This window comes from Elephas maximus, chromosome 15, assembly GCF_024166365.1.
Source record: "Elephas maximus indicus isolate mEleMax1 chromosome 15, mEleMax1 primary haplotype, whole genome shotgun sequence".
Lineage (NCBI taxonomy): Eukaryota > Metazoa > Chordata > Mammalia > Proboscidea > Elephantidae > Elephas > Elephas maximus.
Genome location: NC_064833.1, coordinates 41,383,661 through 41,410,156, shown reverse-complemented (window position 1 = coordinate 41,410,156; position 26,496 = coordinate 41,383,661). Strand labels below are relative to the sequence as shown.

The window sequence follows — 26,496 nt, the reverse complement described above, 5'->3', positions numbered from 1 at the left end:
AATTTTAACATCTATCCTCACATACTTAAAATTACTAAGTTTCTATGATTCTGAACCTAAGTATTTCAGAAGAGAAATCTACTTCTTTCCAAATTCAAAGGGTCAGTCCAAGAAACATACCCTTATGTAGTATATCTACCTATATGAACAACATGTATATATAGCATACCATTAGGAATAAATATAAGATTCGTGTATTTATAACATACAAACATAACGTTAGAACACGACACTGATAATTGTGCTTTGTTCTGCTTCACGTATAATAGCTTGTTTAATTCTCATAACAACCCCATTTTTCAGATGATGTAAAGGTTCACAGAGGTTAAATAATTTGCCAAGGACACACTGCTAGTTGGTGGCAGAGGCAGGGCTTAAGGTCAGCTCTGCATGACTCTAGGGTCTAGGGTCTGGGCTCTAAATAGGGTGAACTTATCTCCCAGCTGGCCCAGGATGATCCTAGAATCAGTCTGCATCTCAGCGTAGTAATTACAGCCTTCCTTTCACTCTCAAAAGTGTCCCGGTTTAGATGATAAATATTATGGCCACCCTAACTCTAAGCCACCATGTTACAGTGCCTCCCTCCACATACAATAAGCTTCTGTCTGTGTGATGTGAATTTGCTACTTCCTTGATCACTGTGTTTGTAACTTTTCGAACAGTTTTATAGCTTCTCACTGTTACTACTGGCCTCTGAATCAGCAAATGCTGAACCGCCTACCAGGTTTTCCCTTCAAATATCCAGTGCTGGAGCAATCCTTGTTCCAGAATCTGTTGAGAATCACTCAAAAGCCTTCAACAAAATGCCTGAGCCACTTGTCTCCCTTCTCCACAGTGCAGGCTCTGAGCTTCCCACACATCACCTCAGGCCACACTCTCTTCGTGCCTTCACTTCTACCTTTGAGCCTTCCAGGGGAGTTTTGAACGATTTCCCTCGTTCTTCTGCAGCAATGATAACTCTTGGATTGGAAACACAGCAGTGCCCTCCAGGCCCCACATTTGGCTGAGATACAGCCAAATATGTTGTGTACCATCAAGCTGATTCCGACTCATAGTGACCCTACAGGACAGTGTAGGCCTGCCCCATACAGTTTCCTCGGCTATAATCTTTACGGAAGCAGGCTGCCGCATCTTTCTCCCACAGAACAGATAATGGGTTCAAACAGCAGACCTTTTGGTCAGCAGCCAAGGGCTTAACCATTGTGCCACCACAGCTCCTGAGATACAGGTAGTCAGGGGTTGGGCTTCCCAAGAGCAACTGTTCTCAATAGCCCCTTTCTAGACACATCTTTGTTAGGTCATAGGTTCTTTAACTTTTCTGGCGTGAACTCACAAACACCTCTTACCTCAGGGGGGGAAGAAAAAACCTTACAAAATGAATGGAAAGAATGGCATTGCATTTTGATAAGGTTCTAAAGGAAAGCCTAGCATTCGTTATCTCACTGTAACTTCCAACTCAAACTATTGCAGACCAGTAACTGTCTAAATTATATAAAATAGTCAAAATTATATAAATGTAGGATAAGGGTGATAGTTGTACAACATGATGAATGTAATTAATGTGCCTTAATTGTACATGTAAAAATGCTGAGTTGGCAAATATTTTGTTTTATATATATATATATATTTTACCACAATAAAACAACTGAAAAATTAGAGAGTACAAAAATATCCCCTGAAGTCTTCCTTAAACCAACAATAGTTTAGCTTAATTAGTAAAGAATGTCTGCCTTGAGCATTGTGATCTCCTAAAGAACCATCTATATGATATCAAACTGACAACAGCAACTCGAAAGGTTAGATAGGAAACTTCAGGGGTGGTGAGGTTATGTTAACGGGGGAGGAACAATTTGGAAAGGAGGTGAGAATGTTTGCACAGCTTGAAGAACGTAATCAACGTCACTGAAATGTGCATGTAGAAATTGTTGAATTGGTGTATGTTCTCCTATGTGTATTTTCAACAATAACAATAACAAATAAATAAAATAAATTATTTTAAAAAGTAAAGTAATCCCTAAAAAAGTACAGAGGAAAAAATGATACATATGCATATGTTTCTTTATTAAATTCTTCCCCAAAAGAAAAGTTAGGAGGCAGATGGATTGATAGAGAGTCAGATTATAGACGGTCCTGAAATAGAGATTGAAGGTTGTATTAAAAAGGCAAAAGGGAGCCATGGTGGGTCTGGGTCAGAAAGATGGAAACAAAGTTAAAGGGAGATTTGTGTGGCACTGTGGTATAAAATGGACTGGAAGAGAGATTGGAGGATGCGAGAGACCTGAGAGAGAAGTTGGTTGCAGCCATCCACCCTTGAGATGCTGCAGGACTGGTCTAGACCATTGTGATTAAGAACACAAGCCAACTGTCTGGATTCCAAGCCTACTTGGGCCACTCACTGCATATGACCTTGTATAAACCTCGAGAGGTTACTTCTCCTCATTCCTTCAGCTCTAAAATGAGGACAGTAATAGTGCCTACCTCTTAGGATTGTGGTGAGGAGTCAAGGAAGTAACAAGCTTGGAATTTAGAACAGCACTGATTACCAACATTCAAATGGTAGCCTAATTGTTTTGTTATTGTTAGCCATAGGGATGAGGAAGAAGCAAATTAACTTTGATTTGATTTAGTGGCTACAGGTAAGAAATAAAGTCAAAAGAGATTCAAAGATGTCACCACTCAAATTTAATCTAATACTGAGTTCGCTATATTTTATATCTTAAATTATGTCTTTAACCACCCACTTCTCTCCATCTCCACCTCCAGCACCTTAGACCCAACTAACATCTCCTCTCCCCTAGACTCCTACAATAGCCTCCTTACTGGTCTCCTTGCTTCCATTCTTCTCACCTACAAAATATGCTCCACATAGCAGCCAAAGAAATATTTTAAAGATGCAAACTTAAAAATGTCCGTCTCAACTCATCAGACATGAAAGGGACTGGACAGTGGGTAGGAGAGAGATGCTGATGAAGAGTGAGGTAATTATATCAGGCGGACACTTGAGACTGTGTTGGCATCTCCTGTCTGGAGGGGGGATGGGAGGATAGAGAGAGTGGGAAGCTGGCAAAAATGTCACGAAAGGAGAGACTGGAAGGGCTGACTCATTAGGGGGAGAGCAAGTGGGTGTACGGAGTAAGATATATATAAACTTATATGTGACAGTCTGACTTGATTTGTAAACGTTCACTTGAAGCTCAATAAAAGTTAATAAAAAAAAAAAAAAAAAAGTCCGTCTCTTGCTTATGACCCCCTCAATGTTTTTACATTGTTCTTGGAGCAAGGAACAAAATTCTTTTCTTGGCCTCCAAGCCCTGTACGATCTGCCCTTCCCACCCTTTCCAGCCTTATCTTGGTACTTTACCCCGTCTTCATGCTCTCAGCATGCCAGCCACACGGGCCACCACTCAGGTCACCAGAGGTCAGAGGCTCTGTGGTCTTGTCCCCAAGTCATCTCACCTGCCATTGTGTCCTGAGCACCAAACATGTTCGCTAATAGTCAGCAAACATTCAACAAATACCTACTGAATAAATAAATGATGCTGAGATTTCTATAGCAGGAGACTGGGAAAATGGCTGCATCACTGATTAAAATGGGAGATTGTAATGGAGAGTTGGGGTGAAGCAGGAAAGGTGAAGCACTGCGTCTCCATCCATAGCCCCAAGAAATAGCAGTCCTATGATTTGCTACCCCCACACCCCTGGACACAGCTAAGCTGGAGGAGGGGATGACATCTGACCCAAACAGGGCCAATGAGACACTCTGTTCTAGATGTTTAAAATTAAGGCACAAAGAGATAGGTAATACTGTAATTTTAGGAGTTCCCAAACCCCACACAGCACAATCACCTAGGAAGCTTGCTTGCTTAGATAGATAGACGACAGACAGACAGACAGACAGATAGGTAAAATGAAGCCGGTGACATAAGACAGTCATATAAGGTTATAAAGGTAAAGTACTAAGAAAACTAAAATCAGATAAAAATCCTTCAAATTATCAAAAGAAAAAAAAAAAAAAAAACCACACACCAAGCAAAGCTCCAAAACATTTTTTAATAAAAACAAAAACTACAAGGTGCAAAAAAGGTTATACAACTAAAGACAAATTCAGGTCTGTGTCTTGATATAGAATAATCTGCAAGTTTTAAGTTTTAAAAAACAAGGTTCAGCAAGTGCGTAGAATATGTGCTTGCTTATCTGTAAAATAAGAAGGATATGATCAGGAGCCCAGACCCTGGCTCCTGATCCCATTCTCCAGTAAAATGAAGCAAGCCTCTTTGGAGAAATGGCTGATTCTAGGGCAGGAAATGTACGAGATGAGCCTAGAGCAGAAAGTTCAAAAAAGGAAAAAATGTTCCAAAAACAGAACACAATGATGGGTTCACAAGAACCCAAGGGACACAAGAACCAAGTGAGAGTTCCCAATGCACAAAGCTGGAACAATTTATGCAGGAGGAGAGGAGAGGAACATAAGGAGAGGAACATAAATCCCCACTCCTTAACTTTGGGCTGCAAATAGTGACTTCCTTCGAAAGAGTACAGTATGGAAAGGAGAGAAAAAAGAGTAACTTTACAGTGCAGAAACCTGACAACACTCCCTCAGCCAGGTGATCAAGGTCAATGTTAGCAGTGATAAGTCATGCTGATACTATGCACCTTGATATGATGTGATGGAAATGGCACTTTACCTCTGTGGTTTTCCTCCCTCAAATCCGTAACTCTGGCTTAATCATGAGAAAAACATTAAACAAATTCTAATAGAGGGGGAGCCTACAAAATACCTGATCAATATTCCTCAAAACTGCCAAGGTCATCAAAAACAAGGGAAGTCTGAAAAACTGTCACAACCAAAAGGAACCGAAGGAGACATGACAGCTAAATGTAATGAGGTATCTTAGATGGGATCCTGAAACAGAAAAAGACATTAGATAACACTAAGGAAATCTGAATTCAGTATGGGCTTTAATTAATAATAATGTATCAATAAAACGAACAAACAAAAAACCCAGTTACCATTGACTCTGACTCATGGATACCCCATGTGCTACAGAGTAGAACCGAGCTTCACAGGGTTTTCTTGGCTGTAATCTTTACCGAAGCAGATGAACAGGCCTCTCATCTACAGCACCGCTGGGTAGGTTCAAACTGCCAACCTTTCTGTTGGCAGCCGAGAGCAAACCATTTGAGCCACCCAGGAACCCATATTGGTTCATTAATTATGGCAAATGTACCATATTAATAATAGGGAAACACTGGTGGCATAGAGGTTAAGTGCTATGGCTGCTAACCAAACGGTCGGCAGTTCAAATCCACCAGGCACTTCTTGGAAACTCTATGGGGCAGTTCTACTCTGTCCTATAGGGTCACTATGAGCTAGAATTGACGATGGCAATGGGTTTGGCTTTGTTTTTTTGGGGGGGGGAGTGCAGGAGGCATATGGTAATTCTCTGTAGTATGTTCACAATTTTCCTGTAGATCTAAAATTATTCTAAAATATAAAGCCTATTTTTTTTTAAAAATAAAGAGAAAAGGATATCTGCACTCATATATGTTTGTATATGCACAGAAAAAGTGTAGAAAGAGCACACATTTAACTGTAAACAATGGTTGTCCCTGAGGAGGAGGATTGGGGTGTCTGTGATGCGAGGAAAATTGATTTCATTGTGTACCCTTTTGTGCTGTTTGAATTCAACTACCATCAACATCACCACCACACAAGGAACTTTACAAAGAAAAAGAACGTATGTAGTTTTTAAACCATCAAGTATATGTAAAAATATGAACCGATATACAGTGGGGGCCAGGTCTCAGGTCTCAGGGCAGTCTGTCAGCGTATGTGAACCACTGCATGAAGGAAATGTCGCTTATGGAACAACATGGCTCTAGTTTTTGCAAATCTGATCAAGCTTTCATTCCTCCCCTAGATAGGGATCAAGTTTAATAATACCATATTATTGTACAACTGCAATCCTTTCAGAGCTTTCCACTCAGTCAAGTACATGCACCAGGCATAAAAAAACGGTCCCGTGTGTACAATTAGAATGAGGGATGTGCCAAACAAACACACCTAGTGAAGTTTCAGCCTCTTTAGACTGGTAAAGGAAATGGAGTTCTGTGTCTCCTGTTATTCAGGCTGAATTTTCTCCTTGACCCATTACAGTAAAGTTAAGAGCAGAGAGTATACAAGTAATAACTGGTGTGGCCCACCGTTCTGACGTCTTTACCTTGGCACACTTTGAAATCTCAGCTACAGAACTACGGTCACAGAAATGTTATGGGATCCCTTAGAGATAAAAGCTGTAGTTCTAAGGCTTTCTTCTTCATGGCCAGTTTTGAAATGCACAATGCTTAGGCTACAGAAAAAGTTATCTGCTTAATTAAAATGAGCCAAAGTTCAAGTGATACAGCTCTATTTTCCATCTAGAATCTAAATCTCCAAAAGGACAAAATGTTGTCATTGTTAGGTGCTGTTCTTTCAAGTCTGTTCGAGAACAAAACAGGAACTATTTATCCTCTGATCTACTCCAAATGAATATATTTACCCGACAGTCCAGGCTCTGTGGGGATGATGGCCAGAAACACACACACAGGCATGCACACACGTTGTTAAATAAGAGACATGTTCTGCAGAGAAATAACGGCCTCATTGAAGAAGAGTAAGCTTACCAGCTGTAACTGTTTTACAAAATCAATGAAGACATCGCTTCTCAACACGTTTGGGTCCATGGGTACTGAAAGACATGGACAGGACAGCAAGCTGGGTTAGTAGGGGGCTGGCCTGGGCCTTCCCTATCAAATAGCTCTGTCCCCCAGGGTTCTCACCTGGGTTCTGTTGCCTCCTTGAAGGCAGTGGAGCTGGTAGCTCTCATAGACACTAAAATCCACAAAGCTTGCCTCCTCCAAGCAGCCTTGACAACACGTGACCCCATCACACCAATTGAGGGTGATTGTGTTCACAGTTCACAGGAATCTCACTTTATTCATGCACACTACTGCTCAATATCCATTTTGCTTCCCTTCCAGGATGATAATGGAATTAATATGAAGCAGCAAAAATATCTTAAAACCTAGATCTGGACTACCAGTTTAGCAAGACAATTGGTAATTTGAAAAATTTAAATCAACCAAGAAACACTGATTGAGAGGGCCTCTTTTAATACCAGAAGCTCTTAAGAGGCTACAAAAGAAGCAGTTAAAAGACAGAGACATTCAAGATATTTTATTTAGCAAGATAGTCTACAGAAAAAAAAAAGTGTATTTCCCCGTTAGTTTTGAAGCTCCAGACACCAATATCCAGATACTGTGGCCACAGCAGACAGAGCAGTCATTCCACCTGAGAACTTCAAATACATGGATGCAGTTCGCTGGCGTCCTCCTTACTAATCTCCCTTCCCACAAGTCCTCTCCTGGACCCTGAACTTTAGGTAAACTTATGGTTAAGAGCTATGGTGAGCTACGGCTGCTAAGCAAAAAGGTTGACTGTTCAAATCCACCAGCCACTCCTTGGAAACCCTGTGGGCAATTCTGCTCTGTCCTATAGGGTCGCCACCATGAGTCGGAATCTGCTATAGGTTTGATTTTTTGGTTTCTTTTTTATATACTTACTAAATCTGTGTTGAATTTCCTTCCTTTTTTTTTTTTGGTTGTTGTTTTATTGATTTTATCACATAACCTTCACCAACATTCAAAGCCAGCACTGACTGATGTAATTTCAGGTTGCTTCTTTCCCAAATAGTGCTATGTTGTCCAAAATTATAAAATAGAGTCTCCATAACTCCTGAGGGAGAATTTCAGGGAAAAATAAACAAGCCCTTGCCCAATTTTGGAAACCCTGGTGACGTAGTGGTTAAGTGCTATGGCTGCTAACCAAGAGGTCGGTAGGCACTCCTTGGAAACTCTATGGGGCAGTTCTATTCTGTCCTATAGTGTCACTATGAGTCAGAATCGACTCAAAGGCAACAGGTTTGGTTTGGTTTTGGGCATGTGGTATACATGCAAAATAAGCTTAGAATCATTAGTATGGGTTCTTGGGGACGGGAAAACCTGTTGAAAAAGGTATTTATCTAACTAGTATTTACTATACAACTGTTAAGAATCAGGTAATGTGGTAAGTACTTTGAATATTTTAGCTCATTTAATCTTTATAACTGAAAAACAAGCCTGTTGCCGTTGAGTCAATTCTGACTCGTAGTGACCCTATAGGACAGAGTAGAACTGCCCCATACGGTTTCCAAGGAGCACCTGGTGGATTTGAACTGCCGTAGAGCAGCCGTAGCTCTTAACCACTATACTACCAGGTTTCCAAAAACTCTGAGGTAAATATTATCTCCGTCTTACAGATAAAGAAATAGAGGCTAAAAAACTGACAATAGCAACTTGAAAGGTTGGGTAGGAAGCTTAGGGGACAGAGAATTTATGTTAATGAGGGAGGAAAAACTTGGAAAAGCAGGGTGAGAATGGTTATGCAGCTTTAAGAATGTAATCAATGTCACTGAATTGTACATGTAGAAATTGTTGAATTGGTGTATCTTCTGCTGTGTATATTTTCAATAACAACAAAAAAAATACAATAAATTATTAAAAAAAAAAAGTGTGGTTCAGAGAAGGTAAAGGTGTTGCCCAAGGTCACACAGCCAGTAAGGAGCAGGGCTGAGATTTGACTCTAAGTCTGATTCCAGAGTCTGTGTTTCCAGTTACCACTGCTTCCTTAGTTTTACCTTATTAAAGAGCAATCAGCTAAGCTGATGTGCACAGCTGAACAAGCCAGAAATTAAAGCCATGTTAGGCTGAGAGTTATGGGACAGTAAGGGCCGTATGTGAGTTACCCCACTATATCCCAGTTCATGGCAGGGGCACAGTAAACATATGCTGAAGGAAAGGTGCATCTGATGCTAATGCCTTCGCTCTCAACCACTGCCAAACACCAAAAACCTGTTGCTGTCAAGTAGATTCTGACTCATAGCGACCCTACAGGACAGAGTAGAACTGCCCTACAGAGTTTCCAAGGAGCGCCTGGTGGATTCGAATTGCTGGCCTTTGGGTTAACAGACGTAGCTCTTAACCACTACGCCGCCAGGGTTTCCTCATCCACTACAGTATGCAGAAATCTTCACGCTGTCCTTGTCAGCCGCAGCCTTGAGGTAATGTGGCTTTACATGCATTCAGCAAAAAATGTGGCAGCCTTTTTATATATGTATGGTTCAGTTTTGTCCACTTCCATAAACAAAACAGACAAAAATTATTGTGCTACCCAACACTCCGAACACACACACAACTACATGGACAGGTCAATGGGCAGTGCAAAGGGACATCTGGTTACACTCCACCCTTTCAATACATGTGTGAGCCAGACGTCCCCTGGGCCCCATTAACCTGTGAGTCCTAGGACAGGTTATTTTTTCAGTCCTGTCCTCAAATTTGTTTTAAGGGGCTGCCCAGGGCATGGTCATTCCTAGCCTTTGCCTATACAATTTTTGCCTCTTTCTGATTTGGAGTAAAACATCTTGCTCTTTTATTTTTTTGGTGGCCATAGAGCAGATCCCTTAATAGAGAGGCTTGAGCACCGAAAGAGAAAGACAGAGTGATTGATTAGACACTCTATATAGTTTTTACCATAGCCCTTTCTTTCCTAGAAAGCATCGTTCTACCCACTCCCACCTCCCAGTCTATCAGCCAATGTCAAAAACCCAATTATGAAGTTTGAGTTCTTTCTTGTGAGACTCCTGGAACCCAGTTTAGTATCCAAAAAAGATTATGAGAGGATGCCTAACCCTCCATGCCATAATATCCCACCTCAAACAATGCACTCTATCAAACTCTCCCTAGTAAAAATCTTTGTAGTTGTGGTGCTCGAGCCCTTCTGTTATAGGACCCACCCACAAGCCCACCAAAAAAAATAAAATAAAATAAGAGAGCAAGAAGATGTTTTTCTCTAAATCAGAGAGTTATCCTAACTCAGGAATTTCTTTTGGAGGGGGTAGAGTAATATATCTTTTAAATGACATTCTTTAAACGACATTCTGCAGTATATATTAAAATTTTACTCCCAGGAATGGATACTTTATTCACCATCTAATACCTAGGAATTGCCCTCACTTAGCACATGTGACATAGGTGCAATGTGATTATCGTTAAGTCCCCACTTGGGGGAATCTCTGCTCCTAGGCAGTTGCTCCTCCAGATACGAATCCTCAGGTGTTATGGTACTCTCTATATGCTGTATGGCACAGTGTTTAAGAGCTTGGCCTCTGAGACCAGACTGCTTGGATTTCAGTCCCAACTCTGCCACTTACCCGTTGTATGACCCTGGACAAATTGCTCAAGCATTCTGCATCTCAGTTTCCTTATCTGTGAAACGGTAATGATAATCTACCTCATAGGGTTTTGGTAAGATTAAATGAGTTAACCTAAGTTAAATGCAGAGACTAGTCAACTATCAGTATTGTTGCTGTATTTGCAAATAGCACCGAAAGCCAGTTGTTGTCAAGTTGATTCAGAGTCATGGCAACCCCATGTGTGTCAGAGTAGATCCATGGTCCACAGGGTTTTCAATGGCTGGTTTTTCAGAAGTAGATCACCAGGCCATTCTCCCTAAGTGTGTCTGGGTGGACCCGAACCGATAATCTTTCAGTTAGCACCTGAGTGTGTTAACCGTTTGCACCACCCAGGAATTCCACAGTGAGCACAGTAATTAGTATTTTCATTCCTTCAGTTGTGGGGCCTCTTCCTTCTCTGACTAGTCCCATGGTTACTTCTGAGGTCCCAAAGGGAGTAGAAGACTGACCCCACAGCCTGGCCCATCACTTGTCTCCCCTTACCCTCTGGCTCACCGACTGTTTCCTTGCCTGTCTCTGTAGAAGTCAGAAGAAGAGCTTCAGGACCTGGCTTGGGGCAGAGTTCCCTCTCTCTGACTTGGTGCCTGCCCACTGGGCTCAGAAGCAGCAGGTAGCATTCCCATAGTTTCAGCCCTTCAGTACGTTATTTTGGGAGTGATGAGTAGATGTGACCCATTCTGTGCCCATACACAGAACTCTCTGATCCTCAGGCCCTATGCCGGGTCATCAGGCTCACCAGGCCGACTTCCTCCCTCACTAGATTTGGTCATTTTTTTCTTTCAGGGGCCCTGTGGTCCCTTCCTGGCATTTAGCTTCTACCAGGTTCCCCACCCGCTCCACCGGACACAACTAGCCGGGTTTTAAGTCTCTGCCTCAAACAAATTCCAGGATGAACTCAGATAGATATGAGCTTCCTGACATACGGATTTGAGCCCAGAACAACAGATGAAATGCAGGGGGAGGGACATGATGGTGGAGAGGTAGGGGTGGCCTAATGCCCCAATGCAGATTTTTAAAGTCTTAATTCCAGGAGGATACACAAGACATCCTGATGATACGGATAAAGACCGGGCCCGGAAAAATGATATCTTAAGCATTGTGATAATTTATGAAAAGGCCAGGTGTCAAAGAAGTATTTCCTTAAAACCTGAGAAGACAAACCAAGAGAGAATGAAAATTCAAAACATGTTATATTTTGAGCTAGAAAGGGCTCATGCGACTGGTTAAAAAGAAGCATATTTTCCAATACATGAAATGAATGGGAAATAGATGCCTTCTAGAATTTTTATTTATTATGTTAAAAAAATATATATATATATGTAAACTTGAAAGATTAAATAGGAACCTTAGGGGACAGTGAGTTTATGTTAACGGAAAGGAACAACTCAGAAAAGGAGGGTGAGAATGGTTGTACAACTCGAAGAATGTAATCTATGTCGCTGAATTGTACATGTGGAAACTGTTGAATTGGTGTATGTTTTGCTTGTGCATATTCTCAACAAAATAAACTACATATATGTACATGTATAGTAAATATATATGTACAGCTATGAAAAATAATAAGGTAAATCTATAATTGCTGATCTAGAACGATCCCTAAGAAATATATTTTAAGAGAAAAAAATCAACATACAAAAAAAAGGACTTTTTTTCTTTTACTATGAAGGACATTGGTGGACTAGCTGGTGAAGTTTGAATAAGGCCTGCAGATTAGATAACATTCCTGTACCAATGTTAATTTGCTGATTTTGATAACTATACTGTGGTTACCTAAGAAAATGTCCTTGATCTTAGTAAATACACAAAAAAGTATTTAGGGATAAAGTGTCTTATGTCTGCAACACTAGGAAGCATTAAAAGAAATATATATATATGGAAACCCTGGTGGCACAGTGGTTAAGTGCTATGGCTGCTAACCAAAGGGTCAGCAGTTCAAATCTGCCAGGCGCTCCTTGGAAGCTCTATGGGGCAGTTCTACTCTGTCCTATAGGGTTGCTATGAGTTGGAATCGGCTCGACGGCACTGGGTTTTTTATATACATATATTTGTTGTTTTTCTATATTGTTTTTTTAAAAATGCTTAATAGTGTTCCAGATGGCAACTAACAACCACAACAAATATTGGACTCATAGTGACCCCAGCGAAACAGAGTAGAACTGCCCCACACGGTTTCCTAGGCTGTAATCTCTATAAGAGCAGATTACTAGGTCTTTCTCCTGCAGAGCCACTGGGTAAATTCAAACTTCCAACCTTTTGGTTAGTGGTTACGCTTAACCATTGTGCCACCAGTGTTCCTTTAGATAACATACATACCCACATATATATGTATATCTTGTTGTTATGTGCAGTTGAGTCAATTCTGACTCACAGCAACCTGACAGGACAGAGTGGAACTGTCCCATAGGGTTTCCTAGGCTGTAATCTTTACTGGAGTAAACTGCCAGGTCTTTTCTCCCTGGGAGCTGCTGGTGGGTTCGAACTGCTGACCTTTTGGTTAGCAGTTGAGTGCCAGTAAGGTTCCTATATACATACATACGTGTATACCTATCTATCTACACATATGTATGCACGCATAGGAAAGAGAGATTAAATCAAATGCAAAACGTTAACATTTGCATAATCTAGGTGAAGGTATACAAAAATTCTTTGTATTATTTTTGTAACTTTTTCATAAGTCAGAAATTATTTCAAAATAAAGTTTTTTAAAAAATCAAGGCACAGAAAAATGTGCAAAGTAGGCTTCAGTTTGTGTTAAATAAAAAGGGGGACACACTCTAGTACACACACAGATCGTTTCTGAGGAATACAGGACACTGGTGATAGTGTTTACTTCTGGAGGCATGGGGGTCTGGGGTTGGAGGGAAAATTGTCATTCATTGCAACTCCTCTATACGGTTTACATATTTTAAAGTATTATATGTATACTGTTATCCAATTAAAAAAAAAACTGCATAATACCAATTTTGCTATTTACCCCCGACCCCCTCTTTTCTGTGAGAACTTAATCTTGCCAACCCGGTTTTGCTGTCCACAGCATTTTCAGGATCCAGGCAACAGGCGAAGGCTGCTGTACCGTAAGCCCCATAGGGAGCAGGGCAGACCTCCGAGTGTCCTGGTGCCCTGTCATGTCTTCCTGGAAAGGACTGAGATGGAGGTGCCATCTCTGGCACTACCAGCAAACATCCCTGATACCTCCTAAGAGATTTCATGTAAAGAGCTCATCTCATCTCTTAGTTCAGTCTTAACCCAGATAACACTTCTTTTTTTTTTTTACTTCCAAAGTTAATTTTGATGAAAATATACACAGCAGAACATATACCCATTCACCAATTCCTACACGCACAGTTCTATAACATTGGTTACATTCTTCATGTTGTATCACCATTCTCGTTATCTCTACCCATACTCTTTTACCACTATTGACTTAGACTCACTACCCCGAAAACTTCCCATCTATGCTTTAGAGTTACTGTTGACAATTTGATTTCATATAGATAATTCTTTAAAAGAGCAAAATGCTTGTGACAAACATTTTTACTAAATTAGCTAAATAGATGTTTCATTTAAAGATGACTCCAGGGGATAATTTTAGTTCGTGCTTTGAAGATTTCCTCAGAGTCATAGATTCAGGGGTCTTCCAGTCTTGATAAGTCCAGTAAGTCTGGATTCTGTAAGAATTTAAAATTCTGTTCCATATTTTCCCCCTTTTGATCAGGATTCATCTATTGATTCCTTGAGCAAAACGTTCACCTGGTCTCGTGGCTAAGGCGCAGATAACGTTTCTTTGACTCCAATAATCAAAGCCACCATACAGCACCAGGGAATGAATCTGAACATGATTTTTAAAAGCAAATACGAGGACCACATATTGTATGATTCCATTTATATGAAATGTCCCAATCTACAGAAAAAGAAAATAGAGAATGGTCGTACTACTACTGGTGGGGGAGGGGACTAGGGGAGTAGATAAAATATGGGTATGAGGTTTCTTCTTCAAGTGATGAATATGCTCTAAAATTAGATTATGGTGATGGTTACACAAATCTGTAAGTGTACTAAAACCGCTGAATTGTACAGTTTAAACAGGTGAATTTTAACATGTGTAACATGCTTCAATAAACTATAAAAAAATAAAACAAAACACCAAATACATACAATTTTGCAAATATTGTTCCAACTGGTCCCTCCTCTCATCAGCCATTGACGTGGTCATTGCAAGATAGTATTTTGGTGGAAAGGGTGGCAGGCTATTTCCAAAAACTCGCCTCAGCTGAAAGATCCAGAAAACACACAGCTAGGTGAGTGGGTCTCCAGTTCAAGGCTGGCTGAGATACCAAAGCCTCCTCTTAGGGTAAGTCCAGCTCTAGCATTTTATTTAAAAATAATCCTTCCTCGTAGCCAAATGGAGGGAAAGAAGATAATTTGATTTTCTCAAGAAGGAATTCATTGCAATATGTTTCTAGAGATCCTATTAGACACTTATGATCGCTCCAGTCTAAGTTTGGTAGATTTGGTCCATATTTTTATTTTTCATTTGTTTGGCAAGACTGCCCAAGTCACACACTATTTTCTAAATTCATTCCACAATAGCATCTGCAATATCAACGATGACAGCCAAGAACGTAATTCCTCAACCAGTCTGCATCCAACTCCATCAAATCTGAACTTAGCAGGCAACGTTTGTAGTTGTGGTGGCCACTAGCCACCCATGGCTCTTGAGCATTATCGAGCTCCTTCGAATTGGCATGTGCTATAAGTTTAAAATACACACCAGGTTTCAAAGTCTTAGTTCAAAAATTGTTTCATTAATAGTTTTTATATTGGTTACATGCTGAAATGATAATATTTTGGATAAACTGGTTTAAATAAAAATATATTACTAATAAACTTTCACTTAAAACACATAAAAAAGAAAACAATTATTAAAATTCATCTCACCTATTTCTTTTTAATATATAAAACTTAAAATTACATATATGACTTGCATTATATTTCTCTTGGACAGTGCTAATTTTTATGGAATTCCTATAAAGTTTATACATGATCTCAACAGAAAACCCAGTCAGCCTCTTCTCTACCACCTGCCCACATGTCACCCAAGATCATGGCAATAACTGTTTTTATGTAAGCTGAATAATGGATGTACCAAAAAACTGTATTTAAATTAAGATAACCAAACATTCATCTTCCTTCATTTTAGTCCTACACTTACAGTGGTGGCTGGAAGATGAGGTACAGCTTCATTCTCTTATAACAGGAGAAAGAAAACTACTCAGAAACCCAGTCGGGTTTAACATGGTACCTCAGGAGCAGAAGGGCTGAAACTCTTCCTATAATCAGTGGCTTAAAGAACATTAAAAAAACATTAAAGCCATTTAAATTATTTGCCTGACCTTTGTAGCCATTTAAGTTTGCAACCTCTCATCTAAATCTAGTAGGATATTTTATAGCAACAATTCTATTTCCCTTAAACTCAAGGAAATTTTCCTGCCATGCTTGAGGCTGTCAAAAGACATCCCGGTTGGAGCAGCATCCCAGGCAGGGCTACTCAAACAACCTGGGATTTATGCACCCATCTCTGCTAATGTCATTAAATGGAATCAGGAATTTGTCTTCTTTGCATGCAATTATTTCTTGATTAACTGATTAAGTGATCTTTAAAAGGCAATTGTCTTCCTTGGCATGTGTTCATAAATGTCGCAGATGCTCTCAAATTGGTTCTAATCACAGCAATCTTGAGCCAGCAGGGCTGCCTGGGTTATGCAGCTGCAGGAGAGCATCTGTGGGGAAGTGCCTACCCTGAGGCCAGAGCTGGGGAAAAGGTCAACAAGGATTAAAGCTCTAATACCCATCCCGGAGCAGAAACCCTCCCAGCAGGTTTTACAACCTGAGCTGACTTCTCAAGGAATGTTTCCCCGCCCCCTTTTTAGAAACTGGTCTAAGGGGGATAGATAACATAGAGTAAACAGAGTAGTTAAGCTTGCCAAAAGTCAGTCAGCAACTCCACAAGTTCCCCAAACCTTCCAAAATAGAATCTATTCTATGGGTCTCAACAGCATATGGTTTAGCTATCCGAACTATTACCACACAGAGAATTTTCTGGTTCTAGGGTTTAGCCATTTTTTTTTTTTTTTTTTTTAGGGTTTAGCCATGGAAACCCTGGTGGCGTAGTGGTTAAGTGCTATGGCTGCTAACCAAAACGTGGGTAGTTTGAATCCACCAGGCGCTCCTTGGAAACTCTATGGGGCAGTTCTACTCTGTCCTATAGGGTCACTATGAGTCGGAATTGACTTGACAGCACTGGGTTTGGATTTTTTAGTTTAGGGTTTAGCCAAGGAGCCCTGATGGCATAAATGGTTAAGCACTTGGCTGGTAACCAAAAGGTTGAAGGTTCAAACCCACCCATTGGCCCTGTGGGAAAAGGGCCTGGCGATCTGCTTTCATAAAGATTATAGTCAAGAAAACCCTATGGGGTAGTTCTACCCTGTCATGTGGGGTCGCTATGAGTTGAAAGGACTCCATGGCACCTAACAATAACAATAACAACAGTGTTTTTCCATAAACTGGAATGGACTTGACAGCACAAGACAACAACAGGGTTTAGCCCAATCTCTCTTTCAAAAAACTGTTTGAAGAGAGCCATTTATTTGTTTATTTTGGAAGACCATATTCACGTAATACGTGTATTTTAAATTCCAGCACAATCTCCTCATGACCTGGGACAAGTGGAATTAAGACACAAGCTTTCTCCTTTCTACAGTCTCCTCTTCTAATGCTGATCATTCATTCCACCTCCCCAAGTTCCCTTGTAAGCAAAAATCCACATTCGCTAGCTAAAGAAAGGGTCACAGCTCAAAGCAGTATGATCCCATTTGCTCCTCAGAGCAACTCTGTGAGGTGGATCACCACCGCCATCATCATTAACATTGTCATCCTTTGCCTGTGCAGAGGAGTAACCTGAGGCTCATGGACATGCAGTGACTTACACCAGGGTCCTACAGCTAATGACCGGCAGAACTTGGAGTCAGTCTATTCCTTACCATCATCATCATCTTCTTCTTCCACTGTGGCAGAATTCTGCACTGGGTATTCTATACCCAGAGCCTTCACCCATTCCTTCATTAAATATTGGTTTTGCTCCTAAATAATCAGAGGAAACAAAAATGTACACGCAAAAAGAGGAATATGACAAGGTCTAAACACAAATCTAGAAAAACACAGGAATCAGAGAAAAGCATCTTGTGCCATCAAGGGAGAGCTCCCCAAAAAAGGTGGGGCTTGATGTGGGCCTTGTGAAAGGGCTGGTCCCTGACAAGTGGGTCAGAAGCCAGGGGTATTCCCAGGTAGTGGACACAAGCTAGGCAGAGGCAATGAGAAGGCCAGCCTGATAGAGAACAGAAGAAGTTAGAGTGTGGAAAGAGGCGATGAGGTCAGAGGGAGGAAAGAGCCAGGCTGGGCAGAACCGTCAGCTAGGAGGGCCAAGTCAGTGCATACAGGCTTCCACAGCCACTGCCTCCCACTGAAAGATCCTTTGCAACTTCCCTGACTTGCTGCGTTGCCATGACTGATGCTGGCAGAGTGTGCAAAAAGACAAGTCTCCTATTTATAGAGCCCAATGTCACTACCGCTTGCTGAAAGTGAAGAGGACTTGAAGCACTTACTGAAGAAGGTCAAAGACTACAGCCTTCAGCAGGAATTACATCTCAACATAAAGAAAACAAAAATCCTCACAACTGGACCAATAAGACACATTAGAGAAATAAACAGTAAGCAGAGAAAAGACTGAAGTTGTCAGGGATTTCATTTTACCTGGATCCACAATCAACACCCATGGAAGCAGCAGGCAAGAAATCAAACAAGTTATTGCATCGGGCAAATCTCCTGCAAAAGACCTCTTTAAAGTGTTGAAAAGCAAAGATGTCACTTTGAGGACTAAGGTGTGCCTGACCCAAGCCATGGTAATTTCAATCGCCTCACATGCATGCAAAAGCTGGACAATCAATAAGGAAGACCGAAGAAGAATTGATGCCATTGATTTATGTTATTGGCAAAGAATATTGAATATACTACGGACTGTTAGAAAAATGAACAATCCTGTCTTGGAAGAAGTACACCCAGAATGCTCCCTAGAAGCGAGGATGAAGAGACTTCGTCTTACATATTTGGGACATGTTAGCAGGAGGGACCAGTCCTCGGAGAAGGACATCATGCCTGGTAAAGTAGAGGGTGAGCAAAAAAGAGGAAGACCCTCAACAAGATGGACTGAACAGTGGATGTAACATTAGGCTCAAGCATAGCAATGATTGTGAGGATGGCACAGGACTGGGCAGTGTTTTGTTCTGTCGTACACAGGGTTGCTATGAGTCGGAACTGACTTGATGGCACCTAATGACAACAACAACAATGTCACTACAAAGGATGCCCTCACCTTTAACACTTGGCCAAAATGAATCAATGAAATGTTTCCTTCACAGATTTCTTTAAATTCAGTTGGTGGCGGTGCCGGTGAGGAGGGGTACACCCAATTAGTTTTATTTATCTAAAGGTACAGAAAGAAGTTGGGTTGGTCAGTTCATATGGCAGAGAGATAGGCAGCATTCAGCAGCAGAGGGGTGAGCTGCCATACATGGAGTGACCCTCACTTGGGGACAGGGCTTCAGGTGACAGCTTCAGAGAGTGTGAGACACAACTGGCCTAATGGAGACACAACCATCTCTCCCCAGGTCCATAGCATTAGCTCTCTACATACCATCACTGAGATGGACCAGGGGCCACCTCACCTGGGCCAGGAGCTCTACCTCCTTGTGTGTTATCCAATACACAAAATATAAATCCAAGTTTTAAAGCCCAAAAAATCACATGTGCTAAAGTCACAGCCTTTATTTAATTAGGAACTTAGTAAACATTTCTTAAGTATATGAATAAACCAGCTGCTGTTGAGTCAATTCCAACTCATGGTGAACACATGTGTGTTAGGGTAGGACTCTGCACTGCATGGTTTTTAATGACTGATTTCTTGGAAGTAGATGGCCAGGTCTTTCTTCCAAGGAACTTCTGGGTGAACTCAAACCTCCAACCTTTCAGTTAGCAGCTGAGCACATTAACTGTTTACACCACCCAGGGTCTGCCAAGCATATGAATAAATCAGCTAATTCCAGAAAATAAAATTCCTATTCTATTGGGATGCAGAACTTCCCAGAAAATAAACTGAAATAAACTTATGTTGTTGTTATTAGGTGCTGTCGAGTCAGTTCCAACTCATACTGACCCTATGTACAACAGAACGAAACACTACCCGGTCCTGTGCCACCCTCATAATTGTTGTGATGCTTAAACCCATTGTTGCAGCCACTGTGTCAACCCATCTTGTTGAGGGGCTTTCTCTTTTTCACTGATCCTCTGCCTTACCAAGCATGATGTCCTTCTGCAGGGATTGGTCCCTCCTGATAACATGACCAACGTATCTAAGATGAAATCTCTCCAACCTCCTGAGGAACATTCTGGCTGTACTTCGCCCAAAACAGATTTGTTCATTCTTTTGGCAATCCATGGTATATGGTATAGTCTTTGCCGACACCATAAACTTATACTCGCCAAAATACACAACACATACACAGATGGTGCCTTTATATTGCTTCTCTTTTTAAAGCACTTTGCATTAAAACAGATTCAGAATTCTGAGCAGTTTCACATCCTTGGTGGAGTAGGGAGAACAAAAACAAGCTGAGAAGTGGCTGGAAGAGGTCACCCAACCTTTCAATCCAGGCCACCAGATAAAATAGAGGACACCCAGTTAAATATGTCCCAAATATAGCATGGACATACTTATACTAAAAAAGCATTTGCTGTTCATCTCAAATCGATTTAACTGGGGATCCTGTACTTTAATTTGCTAAGTCTGGCTACCCTATTCAGAATATTTATCTATAAAATGGGGATGATCTCATTATACTACTGACCTCACAGGAGATTGCTGAAGAGTTGAAATAAAATACTGTGCCTGGAACTCTTGTAACAGGAAGCAGATCTGTGGTTGCCCAGGGCCAGGAGTGGGGAGAAGGGATGCAGGACAATGGGGATGAAGGAAATTCTAGAGGGAATTCTTCTCTATCTTAATTATGGTGTTGGTAATTTACCAAAATTCATCAAACACCTACAATTGGAGGATTTTATTATACGTAAATAATATATGAACAAAAGAGGAAAAAAGCTCTGTGCATAGAAGCACTCTATAAACTTTAAGCAATTTCTAATTTTATAATGTGTATTCTATTATTTTGAAGAAGCCTTGGTGGCAATGGTTATGCGCTAAGTTGCCGACTGAAAAGGCCGGTAGTTCGAACCCACTCGATGGCTTCATGGGAGGAAGACCTGACAATCGGCTTCCTTAAAGATGACAGCCAAATAACAAAGCTTATTAAGAAAATGTTCTACATCCCACATTGGTGAGTAGCATCTAGGGTCGCTATGAGTTGGAATTGACTCAACAGCAATGGGTGTGTGTTTTATCTGGGGTCTTAAAAGCTAGTGAGAGGCCATCTAAGATATGTCAATTTGTCCCAACCCACCTGGAGCAAAGGAGAATGAAGGACACCAAAGACACAAGGAAAATATTAACCCAGAAGACAGAAAGGGCCACATAAACCAGAGACTCCATCGGCCTGAGACTAGAAGAACTAGATGGTGCCTGGCTACCACCAATGATACCCCTTCAGGGAATACAACAGAGAGTCCCTGATCTTAAGATCTAGATAAAGTTTCTTTAAAATGAAGCTGTTCCTACGGAAAGAGGAAAAAGTGACAAGCATAAAGTACATGGAAGTTGGAACCTGGACAAAGAAATCTCCACCTTAGGATTTTCTAAAACTGGGGACAAATATGGAGTATTGATTAACATCTATTGCATACCTCACAGAGGGCACTGAACTGTGGTAATTCAATATTTAAAGTCCACCACAGTGAATAACAAATGGCTCCTTGTTCATGAATTCCATCTTAGTTATCTAGTGCTGCTGTAACAGAAATATCTCAAAGGATGGCTTTAACAAAGAGAAATTCATTCTCTCACAGTTTAGGAGGCTAGAAGTCCCAATTCAGGGCACCAGCTCCAGAGGAAAGCTTTCTCTCTCTGTGGATTCTGGGGAAAGGTCCTTGTCATCAATTTTCCCCTGGTCTAGGAGCTTCTCCGTGCAGGAACCCTGGGTACAAAGGATGAGTTCGATCCCTGGTGTTTCTTTCCTGGAGGCATTAAGTCCCCCTTCTCTTTGCTGAATTCTTTCTTTAATATCTCAAAAGAAATTGACTCAAGATACAATCAAATCCTGTAGATTGTGTCCTGCCTCTTTACCATAACTGTCTAATCCTGCCTTATTAACACAGAGGTTAGGATTTACAACACATAGGAAGATCACGTCAGATTACAAAATGATGGACAACTACACAATACTGGGAATCATGGTCTAGCCAAGCTCACATACATTTTTCTTTTTACTATTGTGCTTTAGGTGAAGGTTTACAGAGCAAAATAGTTTCTCATTAAACAATTAATACATATTTTGTGACATTGGTTGCCAACCCCACGATGTGTCAATACTCTCCCCTTCTTGACCTTGGGTTCCCCGCTTCCATTCATCCAGCTTTCCTGTTCCTTCCTGCCTTCTCGTCCTTGCTCCTGGGCTGATGTGTCTGTTTAATCTCATATACATGGTCGAGCTATGCTTATTATTGTTTGTTTTATGGGCCTGTCCCTTTGGATGAAAGAATGATTTCAGTACAGAGTTAAACAGGTGTCCAGGGGGTCATACTCTCGGGGTTTCTCCAGTTTCTGTCAGACCAGTAAGTCTGCTTTTTTTGTGAGTTTGAGTTTTGTTCTATATTTTTCTCCAGCTCTGTCCAGCACCCTCTATTGTGATTCCTGTCAGAGCAGTTGGTGGTTGTAGCCAGGCATCATCTAGATGTGCTAGACTCAGTCTGGTGGAGGCTGTGGATTGTGTTCCATTAGTCATTTGGACTTATCTTTCCCTAGTGTCTTTTGACACACGTTTTTGGGGGACACAATTCAATCTATAACAGCTTCCAAAACAGAAGAAGGTCAAGAATAAAAATTGACCCACTTTATGTCTCTGTATCTGGCTTTGCTAGGATTTGATATTTCAGAGTTTTCCTGAAAATAAGCATTTTCCTGAGACTCTTGGTTAACGAGGGTCCGATTCAGAAACTCTTTATGACTCTGAGTCAGCAAATGTTTACTGAGCACTTCCTGTGTCTGACTGAGAAACTGGCCTTAACCTTCACAAGCATGCAGTGAGGTGGATGTTGATAACCACCTACTTGCTTATTTTTTCTGATGAGAAATTGCAGGTTAGAGAAGAGGGGACCATCCAGGAAGTGGTCAGTCAGTTCCGTGCTATCCCTGCTCCTCTCTGCTGCTATCTGCTCTTCACCTTGTGAAGGTTACCTCCCCATTCACACTTCACATTCTAGGAAGATTGAAAAAGGCAGGAGATGATACTTTCACTTCCTTCCTCCTCCAAATGCCTAAAACACCTATGCTTTCTCTCCCTCGGCATCTCCATCCTACCTGCCTCCAAAGTCCTCACAGCTCCCCAGACATTTTTCCATCACACTTAGCTTCTCATCTTTCAGAAGTCTGAATCTATGTCCTTCTCACTTAGTCACTTTACAATCATTCCTGACGACCCACTAGGTTGCAAGTACTGTGCCAGGTGCTAGTAAATGACAACCATACTAGCAACCACATAATTTTTTTTCTTGTTTTGGCTCCAAAGGTATTTAATTGTACCTTGAAAATGGACTTTTCAGATGCACCATGAAGTGTCAAATCCGCCAGGTGCTCCTTGGAAACTCTATGGGGCAGTTCTACTCTGTCCTATAGGGTCACTATGAGTCGTAATCGACTCGACAGCACTGAGCAGGTTTTTAGTTATGACGTGTGAAAGAGCCCTAGTGGAACAAATGGTTAAGCACTCGGCTGCTAACCAAGGTTGACAGTTCAAACCCACCCAGCGGCTCCGTGGGAGAAAGACCTGCCAATCTGCTTCCGCAAAGATTACAGCCAAGGAAGTCCTATGGGGCAGTTCCACTCTATCACATGGGGTCACTATGAGTCAAAACTGACTCAACAGCACACAACAACAACAACAACATGATGTGTGAGCAGGAAGATTCACCGCAGGGATGTTTTCAATACAGGGAGTCCCTAACTCACAATGTATTCGAGTTATGAACTGCACTTATCACCGTCCTTTTTTTTTTTTTTTTTTTGTACATCATTAATATATCTTCCTGGGAGGAAGTTATGGGAAAATGGGTGCAGGGGATATGGGAAAAAATTGCTGAGTTATGTGAACACACTCTAAGCATTTGATCAGGATAATATGAAAGAAGAGATCAGTGGAAGAATCATCCACATGGTAACAACGCCGAATTCAGAGCTTGATATCCTGGATGTGGAATAGCTCATAGATTACAAAGAAGGGGAAACTGACAGATCAGAACTTAATGGATTTTGAAGTGGAGAGAAATGCTGAAGAAGAAGGAAATAAGGAGGGAGAAGAAGCAGAGAAGTTGTCAAAATTTTTTACAGTGAAAGGACTAGCCAGAGCTTTTTCTGAACTAAATCAGTGGCTTCAAAAAAAAAAAAAAAACTTCAGGTACTTGAAAATATGGACCCAAACGACGATCACTTTGTGAATTCGGGAACCATTGAGATGTTACGCAAAATAGATGAAGAAAAAAAAGAAAAGGACCATAGAAGCAACTCTCACTAATTTTCTAACTAGAAACACCATCCCCATTCCCAGAGATAATCCAGATGATCTAGAACGTTCTACAAGTGGTGTTATTACCATAACTGACGAAATAGTAATGTTGTCCAACTCTTTTTTATCTGGGAGTAAATTTTATGATTCGCCTATTTTGTATTTTTTTTTTATGTATATATTAAAGTATATCTCTAAGTTTATGTGTAATGTTCCCAACCCCCAAAGACGAAGAGATACTGATAATAAAAGACATTAATAATGAAAACTAAAAAAAAAGAGGTATTCAACTTACATCAGAATGACTTATGACGGAATGGTCGGAACGGAGCCGAGTCATAAGTCGGGATAGAAAAACTGAGCTGTTCATCAACAAAAGATGGTGCATCTACTCACTGGAAACCCAGAGACTGAAAGGACTCTCCCGAAAATGTTAACAGCTGTTGCCTCTGGGCAAGTTTTTTTCTGTCTTTGTTAAAGTGTGTGTGTGTGTGTGTGTGTTTTAACCTTGGATAAATGCTGTCTTTATAATCAGGATACAGAATGTAAATATGAAGGGGCAGGGGAGAAAGGGAAGAAGAAAAAAAGAAACTTTTGATGAAGGGAAGGGGGTGAAAATGAATTTATTTCCAAACTTCTATTTACTCCTCTAACCCATTTTGAAGACTTACAACATTTCCTTATCAGAACAACAAAACCCATTAGAGCAGGCTATTTTTTTAATAAGTCAGTCTGCCTCCAGAGAAAATACCGTGGGGACATCAGAGTGAGAAGCTAGAGTGGGAAATGGCCTCCTGTCTTGATAAGTCAGCCATTTCCTGGGCTTCGAGCCTGCCAGTACTTGAAACCTATGAATATAATTGTTTGAAAACAAAAACACAGATACACCTTTTAAAAGGGAGTAAATCTAAGAAATCCTGGAGAGAAAGGAGATTAAATATCCATATACACGATTCCTGAGACTCTACACCATGGGAAAGAGGCCCCCTGGTCTACAGCGGGTTTGCTCATTTTGAACTGGGACATTGCCCTTGGGAAAGACCAGTACTGAAATGGAGCCCACCATCGCTCCAGCGTCCTGCCAGGCGGGGCTTGTGGGGACCCGAGGGCTGGGCAAGGGTTGGGAGAATCAACTGCTCCCTGTGCCCTCATCCCACTGATGTAGATGATTAAAAGTGGCCAAAACAAAACAAAACAAAAACACAAAACAATACTCAAACCCATTGCTATCAAGTCGATGCCCACACATGCCTACCCCATGTGTTACTGGGTAGAACTGCTCCAATGGGCTGTTTTTGGCTACGATCTTCACGGAAGCAGACTGCCAGGCCTTCCTCCGTAGCACTGTTGGGTGGGTTTGAACCACCAATCTTTGGGTTATAATCTAGCACAAAACGTGTGCACCACCCAGGAACCTTTAGAAGTGTTAACATGTATTTACTGAGTTGAATGCCAAGCAATTCACATTAACCCTTACCACGACCTGTTTCACCGATTTGGAGCTTGAGACCCGCCTCCAACGCGCTCACCTGTTCATTCCAACGATGCAGCTGGCTGTAGCGCACCCGGCAGAAGAGGAATCCGTCCAGGTACACAGAGTACAGCTGCAAACACACAAACACACAAACACCCCGGTCCCGGGTTCCGGATTAGCCGACTGAGCTCCCAGTCCCCCACTGTCCCTAGTCCCCTTCCCGCCCAACCGGCCCCGGCCCCGGCACCAGCCCGGGCGCACCACGTAGCGGCCCCCCAGCGCGTCGGGCAGCTGCTGGGACACCGGGATACAGAAGTGCGTCTTCATGGCTCGGCAGGCGGCCCGCGTGCAGCGCGGAGTATCTGGATCTGCGGGAGCGCCGTGTCAGCGGCTCTGAGCCCGGGACAGTGGGCGCAGCAGGCCCGGCACACAGCCTGGGGCGGGGCCCTGCGACCGCTCCCCTCGCCCAGGGCGTGGGCAGGTGGGGCCGGGGGCCAGGCCGCGCCTCCTCCTTGTCCCCGCCCGGCTCCCGCTGCGCTGCTCGGGCGGGGGTGGGGGGGAGCGGGACCGTGGGGGACCCGGCGCGTCTGCGGCCGCGGGTGCAGCCAGCCAGCGGTCAAGGCAGGGCTCCCGGGCGTGTCTGAAAGCTCCTTGAACCCACAGAAGCCAAAAATCATTGCTCCAGTCGCACACATGTTCTGTCCACGTGCCAAAGGAGTAACCCCAACACCCCAACACCTCAGAGTCAGGCTACTCGACGCCCTGGAGGTGCAGCTGAAGGGAAACAGGCTGTTGTTAATATCCACTTTAAGGCCTGATTCTGACCTCTGTGGCTTGCCGAATGTAGGATGTCCGGCCCACCTTCCAAAGGTTCCCGGGTGGGATGGGTGGGGTAGTGTGTATGTGTGTG

The 26,496-nt window shown here is 41.9% G+C and overlaps 1 protein-coding gene across 4 annotated transcripts in view; it reads right to left on the bottom strand.

Annotated features, from left to right (window-relative positions):
• SNX31 (sorting nexin 31) overlaps positions 1-26,059 on the bottom strand; it is a 67,855-nt gene extending 41,796 nt beyond the window's left edge. For all 4 annotated transcript variants that reach the window (XM_049854173.1, XM_049854174.1, XM_049854176.1 and 1 more), the window contains exons 1-4: positions 25,848-26,059; positions 25,642-25,716; positions 14,487-14,601; positions 6,664-6,728 (exon numbers count right to left, since the gene is read on the bottom strand). In XM_049854173.1, coding sequence (XP_049710130.1) covers positions 6,664-6,728; positions 14,487-14,601; positions 25,642-25,716; positions 25,848-25,913 — 321 coding nt within the window. In that variant the 5' untranslated portion in view covers positions 25,914-26,059. The remainder of the gene's footprint in view (positions 1-6,663; positions 6,729-14,486; positions 14,602-25,641; positions 25,717-25,847) is intronic.
• Between the last annotated feature and the right edge of the window lie 437 nt (positions 26,060-26,496).